Here is a 21780-nt window from a genome sequence, read left to right on the forward strand (position 1 = left end):
TAGTTCCCTTAAAACACACCTTGTTTTCAGCTCTTTGAGCACATGAGACAAATTAGGAAACATTTTTTTAAATGTTTACATTTAAAAAATATATAAATTTTCTTCCAATTGTAATTAAAAAATGGAGTAAGTTATAAAAAGTAAATGAAATGAGCACTTTAAATCAACCATTCATAGCAAATTTAATTACCTGATACAATTACTGTAGCCTAGTATCAGCTTACTTCATTCACTACTACCCAACTACACCTGACCATAATGGGAAAGAATAAGTGGATTTTCTTCCCATTCTGGGAAATCAATAAACAACCCAACTACACCTGACCATAATGGGAAAGAATAAGTGGATTTTCTTCCCATTCTGGGAAATCAATAAACAACCCAACTACACCTGACCATAATGGGAAAGAATAAGTGGATTTTCTTCCCATTCTGGGAAATCAATAAACCACAAAGGCACCCGTACTAACTGGCCATGCTAATCCTTGCTGTTGTTCTTGGCTTGTATAATCAGCAGGTACAATCCTGGCAGGTATCCCAAGAGCAGCCCTACTGCCAGGAACTATAAGAGCTTCCCTGACACACAGTAAGAGCCATTCCAGATTCAAATCATTTTCATGTGACCCAAGGTGGACAGACAGGCTTCAGGAAGAGGATGACATAAATCTCAAAAGAATTAAACACTGCCAGAAAGATTCCTAGGAGCCTGGTTTCAGGACCAATGGAGGGACTCCACAAAGATGGGGTTGGAGTGGACTCAGTTTAACATCTCACAACAGGAGACCATGTGTAGGAGCTTAGGAACACCAGCCAAGAGCGCTGCCTTTGAATCCATTTGAAGCCCATCTTGAACACATTACCACTGCTACAACTTTGATCTCCACAAGTAAGGAAAGCGGATAAAATAGTAACTCATTAGAAGGCTTTTAAGAATTAAATGAGATAGTTTAAACCCAGAAAATACATATCTTCCCCATCAGTTAATGTTTTCCTTTATTTCTTCTAAAGAAACAAATCTACCTCTCCCTCCCGCCTGCCTTGCACACATACACACAACAACATGAACAAAGCTTAAGGCAACTTACAAGGTAGTTAAAACAACTACTGAAAAAGTTTCTGGGTTTTTCCTTAAAAAAATTTTTTTTAACATTTTTCACCTTTCTAATATTACTAACAGTGTATACAGACCTGAAATATATTTTAATTATCTACTTTATATGTTAACCATTCAATACACATCCATTGAATGCCTGTTAATGTCAATTACTACGATAGGTACTGGACATAAATCATAGTCTAATAACAAAGTCCCAGAATGAAGCAAAGTGAAGAGCATGATAATTGCAAGGCACACAATCCAACCACCTGGGAGGATCAGAGAACGTGAGGACAGATGTGATGACTTAGCTGGATACTGCAAGAGAGGCAGAAGGCAGCCCACCACAGTGGGAGCATGTTGTACGCAGAGGGGAAGTGGGCAGGACAGACAATAGTCCAGTTTTTCTCCATCCCCTGTTTATCTCAGAGCATTTCATTGTAGAGACTGTATCCGCAGGGCCTAGAACAGCCCCCAATACACTGCAGATACTCTGAATATTTCTTCAACGAACCAATAAATGGGAAATAGAGATGACACAGCATGTGGGTCTTTATTTCATTATCAAAAACAACACAGAGACTTTAAGTATATGCCTTCCTCTAATCTTAGAGAAGAAATATTTGAGGCAAGGAAGAAGTAACTGACAGACCTCTATGATGTAGAGATGCTAATAAAGAGTGATAAATACATACATGAAGTGAAATCAAATGAGGTATGAAATGAGAACAAAGAAAAACAGATGATTTTCTGCTCTGTAGGGCTTAGAAAATGGAAGCTTTTGCAGAAATTGATTTCTACGTAAAAATGACATCCCAAACCAGTAATACACATCTAGTTCATGTGGTTTTATCCTCAGGCAAATGGAGAAGGTAGGGCCTGACACTAAAGACTGTTACTGAGGATTTTTTCCAAGTACCGGGAACAAGATTTGCATGAGAATAAGCCTTCTAGGTCTGCTATGTAATACTCACCCTTCAGTTTCCTAAGAACAAACACTTTCTCTTTAGACAGAACCAGGGGAAAATGTAAAGAGCTTAACAAAATAAACCTAACTCACCTGATAACTAAATGGCAGTATTTATCAAATGGCATATTCTCTTACATTCCTCTAACTGCCTACAGTTATTGTTGACCAAGGGTTGGGATGAGTTCTCTCTATTCCCAGCGCTCTAACTCTGAGACACCCATTCAGCCTCATCCCATTCAACCCTTCATATCTGGGCGGCAGCAGGAGGCATCGCATCGGGTGAGGAGGAGAGAAGGGTAAAACAGTTCCAGAAAGTGCCTGCCTTTGGTGCGGATGAAATACAGGGCATAAATATTCACCGTGTGGCCTGCCCCGCACCTAGCCCCCCTTGTCCCGGTAAAAGCGCACTGATTTCGTTGAGGGACTGGTTCTCCATCATCCCAGTTTTAAGGGTGGCACTCGCATGCCCTTGGTCTTGCAGTCACTGCTTGGTTACCCCATCCCCCATTCTGTAAGAATTAGGAATAAATATGAGCACGGGGGACTCCAGGCTCCCTGAGAAGGAAGGCCACCTCCTGAGAGAGCCCAAAGATGGAGAGAGAGGTCCAGACCACTGTCTGAGCATAACCAAAAGACAAAAAGCACAACTACCCCTGGGCTTTACGGTCATGTGAGCCAATCAGTGTTTTTGGTCCACGTAAGCTAACTGGAATGGATTCACACATGTAACCAAAAGAATTCTGGAAAATACTTAGAAGTAAATCTAAACGTGTTCCTAATATCCTGAGGAAGAATGATGAATGCTTTTCCATAGAAACACAGTTACACCGAGACTTGCAGAACTGGAAATTAGGAATTGAATAGGTTTTTGTGGACTGGATAGAAAAACCTCTAAAGACCATAAAATCGCTTCTATGGAAAAATGTGTTCTGGGTACAAAGCAAACTGATAAATAAGTTTTTCAAACTTAGAGTGGGTATGAAATTTCTCAATTATACCATATACTTAAGACTACACTTTATTTCTTCATAACTTTTTTCTAGCCTTTACATTTCACATCTTGTGTTTCCATGTTGTAGCAGTATCCTTTAAATAACTAAGCATTCTTGCAGTTTTATACATATGTAACATTTAGAATTACTTTTATTTGCCCGTTCAATGATCTCAGTAAAACAAAGTAGGACCCAGTACACCCATTTTACAATGATACGTTAGTTACAAAGAATAAAGAACTTAACTATTTGTCTCACAATCTGTTGATAAAAGGAATGGGAATCATAGCCACAGTGCTTCCAAACTTTTAACAACTGATTGAAACAACTTGGTAGAATTATTACCATTATTCTGACAAAAGAAAGAGAAGCACGAGTGCTAACAACGTACCAGCCACTCATGCACAATCACCTCGAGGGAAAGGAAAGAAAAACCAGCATTTCCAAGATGCATTTTATAGTGAACTGAGTAACCGATTTGGAGAATTGTTACCAATAGGTATTAACAGAAGGAACAGTGAAAGACACAGGAGAAAGGAATAAAAGTCTGGAGACACAGACTAAATCAGCAGACCCATTTCATGGAAAATGACATTTACAGTTAACTTAAATCACTAAAAACATTTTGTTTCCTTTGGCCGTGCAGCATGTGGGACCTCACTTCCCCATCCAGGGATGGAACCTGTGCTCCCTGCAGTGAAGCACAGAGTCCTAACCACTGGACCGCCAGGGAATTCCCAAACCATTAACATTTAAAATCATACTTGTTTGCTATCTTTCTTTGTTTTCTAATGGAAGTATATACAGGGAGTCCTTATTACCCAAGTAACCATTATGAGAACCTCTGAAGTTACAAAGTTGGATGGCTACACAGGCCATAACACTACAAAATACTCTCCATGAGCCAATCTCTGGCAGAATTAATTCCCCAGGATTAATTCAAACTTTCATGCTAACAGATTTATGTCAATTTCTTTACCAGTCTCTCCCTCATTTTGAAATGCTGTGGGACCGCCTATACACAATGCAAATCATCCATAAAGTAAAACTGAAAATCTTGAAAAAAATAAGATTGCAAATAGTTGATTACAAGCGATGTTAGAAATAACTGAAATTCACACACAAAGCCATTAACCAATGAAAACACAGAAATTACACATCACAACTGAAGGAAAAATATCAACGATTATAAAGTTCTTCCCAAGAAAGTATTCTGAACACTATAGGATAATAGATTCCTGGAAAAACTGATAAGCTCTCAAATATTTTTGTAAAACTGACCGTCTTTACGATGACTGCTACTCACATGGGAAATGTTATCATACAAAGGAAAATTAGGCCAAGAATGTCATTTTTTAGAATTCTATGCATCATCTCTTAGTGTAGCTTAAGTAATGTTAGTGATATAACAAAATACATTTATACTCAGTATTTAATTTTCACTTTTCAGGACTTTTTCTGACTCCCAACTACTTCAAGTTATATAATTTTTGTCCCTGTTTTTAGTTGACATTTCAAAAAGGTGACCTTTCTGGTTTTAATTATCCTTACATAAAAATATGAAACAGCAAAATATAGAAATAACTACAGGGCTTCCCTGGTGGCGCAGTGGTTGAGAGTCCGCCTGCTGATGCAGGGGACACGGGTTCGTGCCCCGGTCCAGGAAGATCCCACATGCCGTGGAGCGGCTGGGCCCGTGAGCCATGGCTGCTGAGCCTGCGGGTCCGGAGCCTGTGCTTCACAACGGAAGAGGCCACAACAGTGAGAGGCCCGCGTACCACAAAAAACAAAAAAAAAACAAAAAAAAACTACATACTGAATAAAAAAGTAAGTAAAACTGAGAAAGCAAGCATAATTTTAACCCATTAATCATGACCAAAAGCATATTTCCACTAAGTCTTTTAGGTGAACAGTAAGGGCCAATGCATCTGAGTAAAGTGTCACCTCAATTTCAATAAAATTCAGCTGAAACCTTTATTTACTGAAGAAAATGGAAGGAAAGAAAAAAAAGAAAGTAAGCCAATTCCCAGTTCTCAAGAGCTCTTGAAATATTTTTAATATTTTAGGACAGGAGTTTCAATTCAATTCTTGAGTTGTTATTCAAAGGGAAACTCAATGATAGAACTAAAATATTTCCAGGTGCTTTATTAAATAGCAACAGATAATGTTTATATGCTTATGCTGATTAGGGTTCGTCTAAATTTTTTTCACTACTTTCTTAGAATTTAGCATTTATGTACTTTATGCCCCACAGCCATTGACTGTCCTTCAAAAACCAAGGTAAAAATTATTAGAATGCCCTCAGTAAAAGTCATTATAATTTGCTGCCCTTCTCTACAAGGGAGAAGGAAAAAAAGTCATCTGTACAGAAATTAACACTTAAAATTTGATACATAAATTTAAAAACTCAATCTATTTATCTTAGCAAGACCTAACATCAGGATATATTTTTTAAAGATTGTAATTTTATGTGGTCGGTGGATACAGTTTTGCTTCTCGTTCTGTCCAGTCAGTTCTCAGAGTCTCCCTCTTCTTCTCCCAGAAACTCTTTCCTGCAGGAAGCATTTCATGTGGTTTGAGAGGGAACCCCTCAACCCACACCCAAAGCTTTGTGCACAGGAGCCAGCCTGTCCCCCGACTACAGGAAAGGTCACAGATGCTTCCAGGCCTAACCAGGACAGCCAGAATCTCCCAGGACTTTTCTCCCAGGGCCAGCCCAGGAAACTGCATCTTTGTACAAGGATGGCTAAACTACAAAAATGTGTCTGGGGCCCCCGGAGGGCCACCCTCCTCATCAAGTGGTAGCACCTCCATATAGAGTAAAGTCAAGTAGAAATCAGCAGGGTTAAGATTTGAGAAGAGAGCTAGGAAGAAACAGCTGATTACAGGTCTGTACTTGGGATCTACTCACCTCAAGCCAGTGCCCCTGTATTTGCCACCAAATGAGCCATAAAATTCACTGTGGTTTACTGTGCTCCTATAATCAAACTATAAAAACAATAAAATCCGGACTGATCAACATAGGAAGCCCCAAGTTAACCCATGTGACAATTTCTTTGGGACTCAGTTTTTAAACAACAGAATGATAGGATTGGATTAGAGATACTAGACTAGATATTCTCTAGGCCTGCCCCCTTGCTGTATAATTTTATTATGTCTGTTGGAATTTTTGTCAACTAAATGTACAGGTGCTTGATTTTAAGCAGTAAAAGGTGTCAGCATATTAAAAAAACAAAAAACACAATACTTTTAGAAAATTTGCACTTTACACTTAGTCATTTCTGATTTGAAATATCTTTAATTGGGCCAAAATCTCTGTTTTTAAAGGCTCTTCAAAGAAAAAGGTGAAGAATTATTTTAAAAATAAAATTAAAATTTTGTGGCAGCGCTTACAATTCAGTTACAACAAATCAGGTTATTCTTCTCAAATTCAGTAACTGAATTTCACCAGCAGTCATGGTTACAGAAATAAGACTTCATGTAGAACAGCACAGACCATTTGTAGAAATATATTTCTTATAGAAATTTCATTTTATTAAATGTTTTCTGAACTCAGTTTTGATCTCAAATTTGCAACTCCTTAGAAACGGTAAACAAGTACGATACAATCAAATATGAAAAATATATGCCATTCCACCAATATAACTGAAAAATTGTGATATAAAATGAAAGCATATCCTAATTTGAAATAATTAAAGCCTTTCTATAACTATTCGGAGTCTGTAAAGATGTCATAAATAAGCATTCTAAAATTGTTCTTCTACATAAAATTCTCTCTTTTATCCAGGACTGTTTCTAGAATTCTCAGAACACAGTGAACACTAAGTACTGGGCCACAGGAGAAGGTGGGGGAGGGATGGGTGGAGCGGGAGAGGCAGGGTGAGGAGTGAGGCAGCACAGCGGGGGAGGAGAAGGAGGTAAAGCAGATGGTAAAAAAGACCAGGAGGAGAGATGAAAAGGAGTTGAATGGCGAAGAGCCTGAGGAAGGAGCAGCCCCCTGAGAGGGGGGCGGGGGGAGGAGGATGGTGCTGTCTGGGCCTGGGGACGGAGAGACTCGCAGGCAACTTCACAAGAGCCTGAGGAGATGCCCTGGGAAGAGCTGGGGGAAGGAAAAGGGGATGGAGAAAGGAAGTGGAGAAGGAAAAGGGTAGTTGAAGAAGAATGGGAAGCAGGAAAGCAGGAAGGCGAAGGAGGGAAGAAAGACAACAGCTTACAGAGAAGAAGGTAACCTCCTACCTACCTGAGTATTTATCATTCCTGAATCTTACAAATCACTCTGCATATAAATACTATTTAAAATTTTCCTATTCTTGCTGAACTCCAGTGAAAATATTCTGTATTAATAAATCATTACAATTCATATTACACATATACATTTACCTGATACACGATCAATAAGTTAATAAAAACAGACGTTATTACATCATATTTTTATTACATATTGTTTTAAAGCTTCATCTTTCAAATTTCGAAGCATGAGACGGGTACCTCAATTTCAAAGAATTTACTTGGCTAAGCACCAATGAATATAGTCAATGGCTAAATGACACATCTTCCCCAACCAGAGCCACACCAAGTTTTCTATGCCCTTCAGCAGCAAATCACGATGAAGAACGTTACCATTTCCTGGGATGCTGCTGCAGCTTCAGTGCTTTCTCTTCTCGTTGCTCCCCTTTGCTACGTGTGCCTGTTTGGCAGAACTTCTCCCTGCTTTTCTACCGTCTTTGTCTTTGGGTGCCACTTTACCAGAAGAATCCTTGATATTCGTTGATTTTTTCCTATTTTCCTCGGCTTTAGTACCTTTACCTCGTCCCGCTTTCTCCTTGTCTTTGTCCTTTTTAACCCTAGGAGACTCTTCCCTGGAGACAACTGAATCCGCAATTTTCTTCTCCTTCCGGTCATCCTCCTTTTCTTTCCTGCCCCTTTTTCTCTCTTCATGCTTACTTTCCCTCCTTGACTCAAGCTTCTCTTTTTCCTTCTTGAGCTCTTCTTTAGTGAGTTCTTTAACTTTCCGGTTTTCCAATTAAAGGGAAAAATGTTTATTGAAAGTCATCTCTTAATTCATAGACAGCAACTTAGTGCAAAAGTATTGTCTTTTTTTCTATCTCCCCACACACATGAAATGATCATTCAAAAAGTGACTTTCATCCACTAGTTTTAAATGGGCTAAAAACAGCTGCAAACCTCTATGAAGTATCAGCTATAAAAGAAATGCTAGAAACCTGCCATCATTTTTCCAGCTGGCAATACAGCATGATTTGCCTCAAAACAAGGTTAACACGCAATATTAATAAAATGAGTCCAGCCATAAAGGTAGCACTTTACACAGAGTGTTAACAACTCACGTATCACGGCTATGACAACATAATTAAAGGAACACTGACAACGTAGGAACAAATTTTCCATAGCTTGCAAGTATCTGTACAAAGGTAATTTAAAAGTCTTTAGCTCTAACAAAGAAAGTATGTCCTTAAAATATCTGGGCTTGCATTCCTTGGAAACAAATATAACACACAAATGAAAAGTTAAATACCATTTAATTTTCTTAGTTTAGAAAAATACAATTTCCATATGAGTACAAAATTTTAAGTCTGTTATCTACAGTGTCTAAGATGACAAGGAGAACTTCTTGTCTGCTTCTGTTCAACATTATGAAATCAGTATTCCTTTAAGTATATTTCCCGTTATTTTATGTAGAGCCACTCCAAGCCAACATCTATGCTGTCCATGCTCACAGAAGAGAGAACAGTTAAACGGAATATACAGGTGATTCCAAATCTCACGTGAGGTGCTGCTTTCAACCTGCTTTAAATAAATTTGAACAGTGCTGCTAGCAAAAGCTTTGAATTTCACCTCCTTGATTCCTCATTAAGAAATCATACGAGAAGCAAGGTGTTTACTGTATAATGTAGCATTTAAGCAGAAACAAAAAAGAGAAAGATTTCTTTAATAAAACGTGGAAGATGTTTCTGCCCATCAGAATCATGTAAAACTCACAGAGTACAAAATGTTATTCGATTCTTCCTGACAATTTTATTAAAACCTTGTAAAAGTACAGAGTAGAATTCATAAATCATCAACCATCCTCAAAGTCCTCATTCTTCTTCAACGCCGTTCAGAGTAACATAGATAAGTAAACTGCAGGAGCAGAATGCTGGTGCAATGCTGGCACGTGTTACTTTGCACACAGTTTTTAAAATATTAAATCTTGGGCTTCCCTGGTGGCGCAGTGGTTGAGAGTCCGCCTGCCCCTGCAGGGGATGCGGGTTCGTGCCCTGGACTGGGAAGATCCCACATGCCGCGAAACAGCTAGGCCTGTGAGCCATGGCCACTGAGCCTGCGCGTCCGGAGCCTGTGCTCCGCAACGGGAGAGGCCACAACAGTGAGAGGCCCGCGTACCGCAAAAAAATATATATATATTAAATCTTTAATGTTGAATTTGCCTCTCTAGATCAAGGAGTCAAATTATACTTTATTGGCCATTTATTTCATAATTACTTACATAAGAATAAAATGGTAAAAATTCTGGTTTTCTTCCCAGGAATTAGTCAGGCGGGATATCAAAGTTAAAACATTAAAATTTCCTAATCTTAAAGTTAAAATACAAATCACAAAACCCTGTAAATCACATAGTAAAAGTCTCACCTGTTAATGTTTCACCAAAATCAAACTACATACAATGTGCCAAGCACTTGAACACAAAAGAGTATTACAAGTTTATAAAGAAAAGCATGCACTTTCCCCATGCCCCTCTCCCTAAAGTACAGAAATCTTTACAGTGAACAAGAAAAACCAAAGGAATATAAAATAAGGCTGCAATAATAAGCTGTTAGCCTATACAGAATGGTTGGCAGGTGTAATTTTTAATGAGTCAAAATATCAAACACAGCAAATTCTATACCGGCATAATGAAATCTAAGTTTTCATTTTACTGAAAACTACAAGTTTGGTCCCACTAGCTTTTATTGTGCTCTAAGACAGTATCATCAGAGCTTTTGGAAAAAGGAAATCAATCATTGATGAACTCATCTTTATTTCCGACAGTACCTAAAAAATTTAGACTAAGGAAAAGTTTTAGAAGGTAGATAGGATGTATATACTGTAAATTTAATGTGTAGTTTAAAGACTGTTCCGAGGTTTTGATAATCTGAAAAAGGATATTACTTAAAATTATAGGCCCGAGGCAGAAAACTCTTTAATGAAACCTTGATAAAACTACTTACAACCAAAGGTGCACCCAAAACCAAAAAGCAATAATGTTTAGCATTAGTAGCTGCATCTACAAAACATTATCTGTAAACTGTCATGCATTTTCAAGCATTAAACTTGATTCACTCAAGGCTAATTTGAAAAATAGAAAATACCTTTAGCCTTGGTTTTTCTCTTGGCTACCCCACCAGGTCCTTCTGTTGGTGTTTACAAGATGAAAATATGTTACAAACAGAAAATATTAAGGTAATTAAAAAATAAGTATCTATAAAATAGTTTAAATTGATGCAACTATTAAACAAATTTACTTAAATTCACCATTAAAAAAATACATTCCTGCAACATACGAATATCTATCATTCATACGTCATTTTAGAACCTTACTTTCACTACCTATAACCGAAAAATGCATTTTAAAAACATCATTGATTTAATCAACTTCACAACCTGCCTTAGGTCTGAAAGAATTGTTGGCTTTAGAAATGTCTAATTACCACAGGAAATGGCATTTCCCTCTCAGTGGTACCTGGATGTCAGTGGACTTCTGCTTGGACACAGATGGTCAATTACAAGCACCAGGGGTGAAAGGACCTGGGGACCTTATTTCCCTACTCAATCATCACTGCCACTCAAAAAAAGGATAGCATATTTTGATAGAATTTTACTCTTTACTGTTTGAATAATCATGGCTTTTCTCCCATAGTTTCAAACTTCCTTTATAAAAAATTACATAAATAAGAATTATACCATTATGGAGGTATATACTAACATTTTTACTCTTCATCTAAAAACTCTGCAAAGGCTTTCTGTTTCTTCTCTAGGCAAATGAAAGTTCTGATGTGTTTATTTTTAACCTTCTAACAAACATCAGTAACACATAACCTCGCCGTACACTTTTTCCAGCCAGCCTGTACTTAGCATCCCAACCAACTGATGTTCCCAATTCTATCTCCTGGTCACATAAATGTTGTTTTACACTCACGTATCAGCAAACTTTCCAAAGTGGCGTCCCAGGTTGCCAATCCATTTCCTGGGGACACCAGGGTAGGAGGCAGGGTGATTTCTGCTCATCCCCTGTGGAGGCAGCACCATGCACAACCTGTCACCCTGCAACTAAGGTCTGAAGCGTCCCAAGAAAGCCCCTAAGCCCTTTCACACATATTCCTGCTGGAAACTGTGGAACCCCCTCGGTATGTTCCTCAAAACCATAATCACACTCCCACTGCCAGTATGAGATTTTTTTACTCCTCTTCTGTTGTTTGAATCACCCTCCACTCCTAAATCTCCTCCCCTCTCTCTGTTCATGGCAAGTTGTTTCCATCAAATGAGACAGTTCATTTGAGAATGGCGATTTATTTTGGTTGAGATATCATCATTGTCATTCTGGAAAAAAAGTGTTAGCGTATCTTACCAATGACTACATTAAAAACACAAACGTGAATTAACTGTTCCATGTGGCTGTCTGTATCTATCCAGTTACTTGACATGCATACATAACCAAAACTAGTGTGTGTGTCTAACAACTATTTTTCACAGACAAAGCCCAGTTCTTTCTTAAACTCTAGCAAAAACAGCATACCACCTTGTAATACCGAGCTATCTTGGACCACTCCCCAAGAAAGTATATTTAGGTAAAATGTCAAACTTATTCTTGCAATGACAACTTTTAAATACATGGGTATTATCCAATGTGCAAGAGAAATTAGCGTAACACATTAAAATACACTTTTAACGGTGCTGATGTCCCCTCCTGATTCCTGCATGTTCTTGACTGGGGAGGACTGGATTTTCCCTTAAAAAACAGAATGGTGGGAATCAGACTATCCCCCTACCCCTCCACTATTATGATATAGTCAAAAGAGCTATATTGAGGAAAAGGTTAGAGTTAACATAAATAAGCCAACATATTAGATCAACATCAGATTAGCTGATCAGAAACATGAAAATATAATAAGTACTTGATTTAAAACTTTTCCAGTTTGGGTATAAATCCCTAAAGTGATACAAATTAACAATGTGCCATTGTACTATATAAAATGCCAAAGTACCAACCTAAGCTGCCTTCTCTGCACTTAAAAGAATATAGTCAATCATTTTTCAATATTTTTGACATGACAAAGACTGAACTAACAATTTAAACAACAATCATCATATTCGGTCTCTGAAGGAAAGAGTATAAACATGAAGGAAAGCACAGCACTTGGAAAACAGAAGGTAATACAGGAGCCTGTAAGTAACAAAAGAGGGGCGTCAAGAAAATGCAGGGAATGAATGAGTGAATAGAAAATGCAGGATTCTAAAAGTCAGAGTAGCGGTTGTAGAAAGGAAGGAATGAACAAAGGGTTAGGATGAGGACACTACTGAATTCTGTTTGTTAGTAAACGTCCCATATACAGTTTTACAAGGAGTATAAGAGGCGGTCACGTTACAATGAGAAAACAGGTAGAAAGAAGGGTGAGCAAAACCCCAGGGTTGCTCATCACGGCCTCTCTTCCCTCCTTAGAAGAAAACTGATCATCTGTGGGGTTTCCCAAGATTCTCAGTGGGCAGAAAAGGAATAAGAGTTTGAAGAATTTGATCTGCATTCCTATGTTTTGAGGGCTAGGAAACAAAGGCATGTCTAAGGGTAGAGAAACTGAGTCAGCGGGAGAGAAAGGAGGAGGCCAGAAGCAGGAGGTGCAGACACAGGGCAAAGGTCAGCTGCTAAAAAAATGACCAATGAGAGAGGAAAGAACGATTCAAAACACTGCTCAGAGTAAAGAAATGCTGTGCAGAGCAGAGAAATGATACTGGAACCCAAGCCATTAGGGTGTGGCTACGGTCAAAGAGAATGGCAAAAAAAAAAAAAGTAATCACCATGTTGTTTACTTCTTTTTTGCCCTGTGTGTTTATTCTGATGGTTTTAAGGTGATTACTGTTAATAGCTAAGTTGACTATTTGGTAATCCTTATACAGCAATTTGGAAAAAGCAGGTCTTATATACCTCCCTTAGAGCCTGAGGGTGTTGCCTAAAGGTAATTGACATTATTTTGGCAACTGCCTCAGGGTCACTATCCCACACACATTTTCAAAGTGAAATGTTCTGTGTGTAATTAAAATGCTGCATCACGGTTGGACCTGCGGTTCCACCACAATTTTAGAAGACTGGCTCCATTACAGAAACCCAAGTACTATAGCTGCTGCAGGCTTTCAGGAAGCCGGTCACAGAATTGGTCAGCTGAGTATCATGTCATACTTAGGTCATCCCAGGCACTCCCACCATCCCTGGTGAGACCAATGAGTCGCTCTGAGCCTCAGTTTCGAAGCTGCCTCCTGCCCTGTATGAAGCATCATAATTTATTTCAACATTGACTACAGATGAGGCCCTGAACGCCTAAGAGAAGATTCTGCGAGCTAGGCAGACTTGCTCTAGAACGTAAGTCTAGTCTTGGCAAAACGCAAGTCAAGACGCTACACCATTTTCCTTTTTATTTTTAAATAGATGGCGTAACAATATTAACACAGACGTTTCTGAAGAAAGGAAGCTACAAACCTTCCAAACCTCTGGGATGAGGGAAGATCAGAACATCAGAGGACTGAAAGACTAAAAGTTTAAGAAGGGATTACATCCAGAGACTGAGAGCTTGAATAAAGATAAAATTCAGACACAACTACGAATGAGATAGCAGAAAGATCACGCGAAGACCTCAGCTAGCATAGGTCAGTTCATCGTCTGAACTTCAAAGTGTCATTTCTCTTGGAAAACAAAATACACCCAATAATTTTTTTCACTTATTTAAGCTGTTTAAAAAAATAATCAGCGTTTTATTATGCAATGGGTAACTCCTGACGTTCTCACTCACCAGGACTAACCCCAGCAAATATTTAATAAATACCCTATGTTGGGCTCAGCTTTGAAGTGGGATTCAAACGCAGCGTAACCTGACTCCCAACTTCAGACAGTTCACAATTTAGTTAATATCTACTCCTGTGTATTACGGAGTTATGGCAACAAATAGCAGGCAGAGAATTCAGCACAGGGTTGCATCTATTGACTTGTGATAATAAAGTCTGCATCACTGGATTTTATAAAAGTGCTCCAAATATGCATGGTGATCAAAGAAATTTCCACAGCTCAAAACACAGAAAATGTTTTACTTGTTTTATAGACCAGAATCTGATTTCGAAAGGGTTGCTGAGTATCAAGCCCCCAAAGGTATAACTGCCAGGTGTTCAAATTCATAACTGTCTATGCTTCTATCTGCCTTTACTAATACTCCAAAGTTACAAACATCAGGACAAACGAGGAAACATTTTGCCCCGTCTAGCTAACTGTAAATGAAAACAAACAAGAATTCAAGCAGAGAAAACAGTTTTTCTTACACGCCTGGATACAGCTCTATAAGACAGGGAGGTAATTTCTAGAATAAAGAATCAAGTACAAGGTGAAAAAGCAGGATATCACCCAGCACATTAAGTCCAAGGCATCTGCATGACTCAGTGAGCCGGCAGCTGGGCCTCAGGGATTTAATAAGATCAGCACCCAGAAGACACCTCTCCAACTGACTTACACGTCACCCCTCACATCCCAGGGGAAAAAAGAGCTGAAAGAAACTAAAGTGCAGAAAACAAGTCCCCTGAGTGCCACTTCCTTGTTTTGGTACCAAATTCCAGAGAACCCGGCGCCTTTTCAGTTGGACAAACAGCACTTTCCTCTGAGGAAGGGCAGCTCGGAGGAGACAAGGGCATCTGAACTCAGAGCACATTCCTCAAAGTGCCTTTGGTTGTTCCAAAGTGGAAATGCAGAGTAAATACAGTACAATGTAAAATTCACCATAAATAAACATTCAAACGTACAGATTACATTTTTGCCTTTTTAACTAAGTTCCTAAGCTTAAAAGACACACGCTAGGAAAATATTTCTACGATGGAACAGAAAATTACACAATAAAGCCTTAGAAGATTAAGAATTGTAACATACATAATAAACAAAATGTAAGCAAAGCAACTTTGTTCAGCTTCAAAGTACTCTATACCAGTTTTGCAAATAACTTTATTTTCTCACCAAAGCAAGCCTTAGGCACAAGTTGAAGGCAGTCACAGAAGTCAGGGGTTCACCAGCTACCTGGATTTTACCTTCATCAGAGGCTTTTCAAAAGGGTTGATCAGAAGGGATACCAAAGAAATGGCAAATTGTAATCTCACATCCTTATTTTTCACTTACAAGAATACAGCATAATTAATTTCTGTACATAAAATGTGCGTTAGTAGCGTGACAAAAAAGCAGAGCCTGATGAGAAATGAATGATTCCAAACATTTTTAACACACAAATTTAATTATTTACTTCTTTATCATAAACTGATCAAAGCATCTTCTAGGGTTAGTAACAATGAAGCATGAAGAAACAAGACTGCCTTAAAAAACAAATCTCAGACATTTGTCTAAGAGGATTTCTCTGAGTGGGACCTCAGACTGCTTTTGAATTTAAACCTAATGAACTCTGATATGTCACAGTGCTCAAATTCAAAGTGCAAGACATGATAAATACAGGCAAAGACTGCATAAGCTTTCAGAAAGAACATTATTAAATCATACTCATTTGTTCCAAAATATTAACATTCCAAAATCAGAAGCTTTGGACTATCAGAAACATTAACAGAATGAAACATAGTCCCTGAATAATCAGGAAAAGACAAACTAGGGTTATAATAGTTATTTAAGCGTTAGGAGATCACTGTCCAATGTACAACACATGTATCTATTTCCAAAAGTAGCTACTGAATAATGCTTTTTTAAACTAAGATTAGCAAATTGGACAGTTTTCCCGACACATGTAAATGCTGAGTCAAGGGGGAAGTTGATGTGCTTCCAGGGTTCTGATGCGAGACTTTTACTTTCAGGCTCTCATTTTGATAAGCCTGTAAGAGCGAGCTCTAAAAAAGAAACTAAATTTGTCATATTCCCTTCTGAAAAAAATGGGTGAATAATCTACTTTCTGAAAGCAACTTGATTAAATGGGAAAAAATAAGAATAAATATTTGAAAAGTAGAAATTATCATAGTTAAATAAAATGTTAAAAAATGTAAATATTTTCCAATTTTAAGCTCTATAAAGAACCAAAGCTAGGCTAAGTTTCACAGAGGCTCAAAGAGATGTAAAAACATGAAACACCACTCCCAAAAAGGGTAAAAGAAATCAAAGGTCTTGGATCTTATCACTCTTAAGCTATAAGAGCTTTGTTTGAGCTGGGAAATGAATGAAATCTCATTTTAAGAAATGCATGTTACATATGTCTACTACAATTGTTTTTGCTATCACTGAAGCAAACTCATTTCAAATGAATTGATTCAAAGGTGTTTTTAAGGTTTTCTAACAGCAAAAATTGATTCTCCTAAAAAGAATTACCACTTTAATAAATTTAATTTACAAATATAAAAACCATATTATACCTAAGCCAAAGTTGATGGTCAATTAATAAGGTAATACAGGAAAAAATGGAAAAAGACCGTTATTTAGGATGAATAATTTTAATATGTACAACATTATTTAAGATAACATATCGACATTTTCCTTCCTGTGTAATATGCCTCCTTTAAAAAAATACAAATTACTTTCTCTGGATGTCTATTTGGAAATGAAATTTAAAATAAATTTTGCTTTCACAGACAGATTCAGACACACTACTATCTGAATACAGTAACTGAACTACCCTAAGGCAAAAATATGAGGTTATTTTCAAATTATTTTAAAAGCACCATTAATACAGAATTTTACACTGAAATTTGTATTAACCTGTTTGACAAATCAACCTAAACAAATTACAATTAAAGAAAAAAAATCAGCCTTTTAAAGGACCATCATTTTACACATCAGTCATGTTAAAGATCAACAGAGAAGCACTGAATTTATGTATCATGCTAGAAATATTTTTATAATTAACTCCACTATAATCATCTTAATGAATAGCGTGTTAGAAGGACAAGCAGCAAGGGTTAATCACAAAACAATGTGCTATTAAGTTTCTGAATTTAGTTCAGCGAGTACATGAGTTGAAACAAAACGATACAGAAACCAATTATACTACCAAGAACATCATTCTCAATGCACTTTGTGGACCAGTAGGAGAATGAGGGGGTACCGCTTTCCTCAAGTGGGAAAGCCAAGCAAGGGACTAGCTAGGTGCTGTACTGGGGAAAAGATGACACAGTTGCCTTGTATTGTCCGATCGCAGCTGCCCCACTGCATGTTAAGCCCTGGATGAGCAAAGGAAAGAAAGAAAAAGGAGATTTTGCTTCGGGGGTTCACAAGCCAGTGACTTCAGTCCCTGCATCAAAGTTACTGGTTATGTAAATCCAAGATGACGCAAGTCTTTCCCTGAACCCCTTCATTCTGTGACGTACCATCAACGCCATCTGTGGTCTCGCTTTCTTCTTCTTCTTCTTCTAGCATTTCAAAAGGAGTCATTATATCATAGAGAAATGAGAGGAAACCATAAAACCAATCTGAACTTTCCTCTGCTAAAATATTAAGGACTTCCTCAAGAGAATCAATATTTTCATTACTGCCATCTTTGGTCAGGCCTACATAAGAATAAAGGAAGAGAGAAAGAGAAAATAAGGAGAGCAGTTAGGTGGAAAAAAGAAGTTGAGGAAGAGTGATCTCAAAAAGGATGTGCATCATGGTCAAGGAAGTTTACAGAAAAGGTATTTTGGAAAATAAAGAAATTGGTTAAGATGCACACCTTACAATCAACTCTCAATCATATGGACTAAAGGAAAAGCAATTGGACCAATCCTCACCCTTCCTACCAGCCCCTAACAGGGTTTGCCTTTCTCTCATCAGAGAATTGAGAGCCAAAAAAGCCACAAAATGGTCTCAGCCAAAACAGACTGACCAACTTCACCGGGAAAAGTGAGTGAAAGTCATATGAGGATAAAAAGACACTTCCGACAAGCCCCACATTTGCCCATGTAGCACCCAGATATTATCGAGAGTTGATTATACAAACACTTACATGTATCAATAAATATTCACTGAAAATAGAAATGTTCATCTCCTCAAACTTTTCCCTTTAGGAGCTGCAGTTAGTTTAGGAAACTCTGGAATTGATATGACTAGCAGGGTAACTGTTCAGACTCCACAGATGGGCACCAACGTGCTCAAATTATACCAGATAAACAACTTAAATTTTAAAACTAGAAAATGTTAGCTTTATAATGCTCTGGTTACTGACTTGTGGTCCTGTCATTCTGACCAATAATAAAAGTCAGCTATTAATAACAATTCGTTCAGCCTACCAATATGAGATGTGATCAAGGCCAGTCACCTGCAACAGGAACATTCCAGAGTTCTCTCCCTATCAGCTCACGGAATTAGCTTCTACTGCAAAGATTCCAGACCCCCATATGGAAAGAAAGCAGTGTATATATCGTTTTTATCATTTGTTTTTGTCCTGTGAAGAACTGGCTTTGGGTAAGACTGGTCTCTTGGGTCCAGTAGGTAACAAAGTCCACCAGTAGAACTGTCAAGTTCTATATAGTAAGTTCCATAATTTTGAGGAGAAAAAAAAAAAAAGACAGGCTGTGAGAAATATGCACATCTACGATTTTAGAGCTTTTCGGATTATAACCACCTAACCTGGTATTTCTGGCTTTGACAACACAGAATTTGTCCACACAGCATAACTACCAGCAATCAAGATTGGCAGGTAAGGGATAATAATAAGACAACTAGTTTAATGTTAAAGATGATAGTGAATTTTCCCCACATTAGTCCATAGAAGAACTACACTGCACCATTCTTCATGCGATGGGGGGAAAAACCCACAAACTTCAGTCGGTATTTAAATTATTTTTTGACCAACCCAGCATGTTTCCTCACTGAACTGAACAGCTGACAAGTGCTGTGAACAGAGATCTGTATTCCCACCCAAGCCCCTGTGGGAATAACACTATTTCTTCTCCTTGTCCAAAAACTCTACAGCTGTATATTTAAAATAAATATTTTTCTTTTTCTCCATTTTCCAATACAAGTACTTCCAAGTACTGAATATAAAATACAAAACTTTACCACCCTTCAGCGTGACAGGATGAAGTACGCAACGAATATGCAAAAGTATTTGAGCAAAACTGATTACCCAACTATGCAACACTTTTGTGGTTCTTAAGACAAAAGTACTAGTCCAAAGAGAAAAAGAAAATATGTTCTGGGTTTATAATTCCTTATCCTCTAAGAGGAGGCCTGAACCAAAGAGCAACATGTGCCTGCCTCTGGGCAAGATCCAGCCCTCCCTTCCCTACCGCTCACTCAGGCATCTGTCAAGGCCACCAATGCCTGTCAAGGCTCCAGGGACTGCCTTCCCTTTTGTTCTCTGGCCATAGCTGGTGCCAGCTAGGTGGAAAAGGATAACTATGTAATCCACAGGTGGTGTTACTCTAAGAAAATGCTACTCAGAATTTAGTCCTCTTTCCTATGGATTTATTTGGGAAACAAGTTTTCAAAGAATACATTATGAGACAATGTAGCTTTCAATCATCCAAGCCAAAATCAAAGACATTTTAGTTTAGATAATTGGGCCACAAAAGTAGGAAGGAATGTAAACAAGACCAGGCTTAGAATATTTTCAAAGTATACTGTAAGGGCCATGGCCAGAAATAATAAAATTAATGATGGCTATTGATCTTGATTTACTCCCATATTTCATTCTCTTTAGAGTTCATAAGAAAAGCAAACTCTGAAATGTAAAAGAAATGTAAACATGAACGTGTACATTTCCTCAAATTGATCAAATTTAGATATATGCAAATTTAAGACTCCAGAAAGAAATACTAATGAGAGAAATCCAAACCTATGGAAGTTCAGCATAACTATTACCACACCTGCCATGCCAAGCTCTCACCCAATCTCTGACTTTCTACTTTCATCCCTCCCCAGGGATTCCCTCTGCCTTAATCCAAGGCCCTTAACCTTGAACTGCTTCTCCAATGAGAACGTACCCCAAAGATCTGGCTCCTTTTAGCACACTCACTGAATCTGCTCCCCCGTAATCTCTCCCTGAACATACAGAGCCCAGCAAGGCCAGAATTTCACCTGGTTCTTGCAACCATCCACCAGTAATAGAGGCACAACTAGGCTACAATAACCTTACAAAGTGGAAAAGAACCTTAGTCATAAAATTCAATTCCCATCAAGGTTGTATTTCATGCAGAGAATTCAAACACTACAGAATAAGGTTAGAAGACAAACAGCTTACATTAGTTTCTTTCATCTTTACCAAAGCCACAAGCCAACTGCGAATTTGTACATACACACAGTAAAATAGTTTATCTTAGCCTTTGCACATTTAATAGTCAAATGACCAAATGAACACTCAGATTCACCAGCTGAGTTCTGTCTCCAAGTATATGATTCTTGCAAAAGGGACAAGTTACCATTTGCCCATACCACATATGTGGCTACCCACAAATGGCAATGTTCTAAATTACAATTAATTAAACTCTTAATGGTTGCTTAAAAATATTAAGGGGAATAAATTTTTGAAATCTAAAATACTAAAAATCAAGTTATTAATGTAAGTTTGCAATAGAAATCAATGTGTGCTGTAGAAGAAATAACATGTTTTAATTTTTAATAGTTGACATTTCCTGACAGACCAAGATAGCTGATTTTAAGCACCTGCCCCCTTAAAAAAATCAACAAAATACAGTAGATAAGTAATATTATTTCTAAAAATGAGGCAACGGCTCACATGAAGTTAATTTTTTAAATAAAAAGCTTTGCTATTCAGAATCTGTCATTTAAAGAAAAGTAACAAAATGAAGTAATAAACCATTTATAGGCAAGCAAATTAGCATCATTCTGAAATAAGGTCTATATAATCTTCTTTCTTACGCATGCCTAGGATTATAGTCTTCTGAGAGTTTACCATATTTATAGAAACCCAAATTTAGATATATAATGACAAAATTGTATAGAAAATTCTATTACGGTTAAGACAGGAAAAGAAATTTCATGGGTATAGGAAGCTTTCACTGTTAAGTAGCAAATATAGTTCTCATTGAGCAGTAACAAGAAAACAATGTCAAAATTAAGATGTTTTATTACACTTCAATACAGATGTATCTCCCATTTTTTTCATATCCATAAAATATACACAAAATTGTGTGTCTAGGAAGAATCTGTACCATTATTCTATTAAGCTTAGCATGTAAACCTTGTCATATTTGTTATTTTTCTAAAGACTTTAGTATAAAATGTTTTAATGCATATTACGCTACATACTAAAACAAAGGAAAGGATGCTGCTTAACAAGCAGAAATAATATCCCACCAGGCCAGATTATATAAAATTTGCATATTAAAATTAGCACCATCCTTTCTAGTATGAGAGTATTTTAAAATTAAATGAAAGAATATCACATCTTTATCTATTATAAAAAAAATCTCAATGATAAAGACGGGTAATTCTGGTGATAAAAGAGAAGGGTCCAAGACTTAAAAAAAAAAATCAAGAAACCTGGCCAAAGACTACTAGT

At 37.5% G+C, this 21780-nt stretch overlaps 1 protein-coding gene across 11 annotated transcripts in view; it reads right to left on the minus strand.

The window, feature by feature from the left end:
* ASPH (aspartate beta-hydroxylase) overlaps positions 1–21780 on the minus strand; it is a 267950-nt gene that overhangs the window by 206877 nt on the left and 39293 nt on the right. The window contains exons 4-5 of one of the 11 annotated variants that reach the window (XM_032609814.1): positions 10423–10464; positions 5083–8065 (exon numbers count right to left, since the gene is read on the minus strand). The exons of 9 other annotated variants lie outside the window; for them this stretch is intronic. In XM_032609814.1, the coding sequence (XP_032465705.1) occupies positions 7704–8065; positions 10423–10464 (404 nt within the window). In that variant the 3' untranslated portion in view covers positions 5083–7703. Of the gene's footprint in view, positions 1–5082; positions 8066–9357; positions 17828–21780 lie in introns of those variants that run through there. One more of the 11 variants, XM_032609815.1, reaches the window with a different exon arrangement.

The sequence above is a fragment of the Phocoena sinus genome, chromosome 17, assembly GCF_008692025.1.
Source record: "Phocoena sinus isolate mPhoSin1 chromosome 17, mPhoSin1.pri, whole genome shotgun sequence".
NCBI classification, from domain to species: Eukaryota; Metazoa; Chordata; class Mammalia; order Artiodactyla; family Phocoenidae; genus Phocoena; species Phocoena sinus.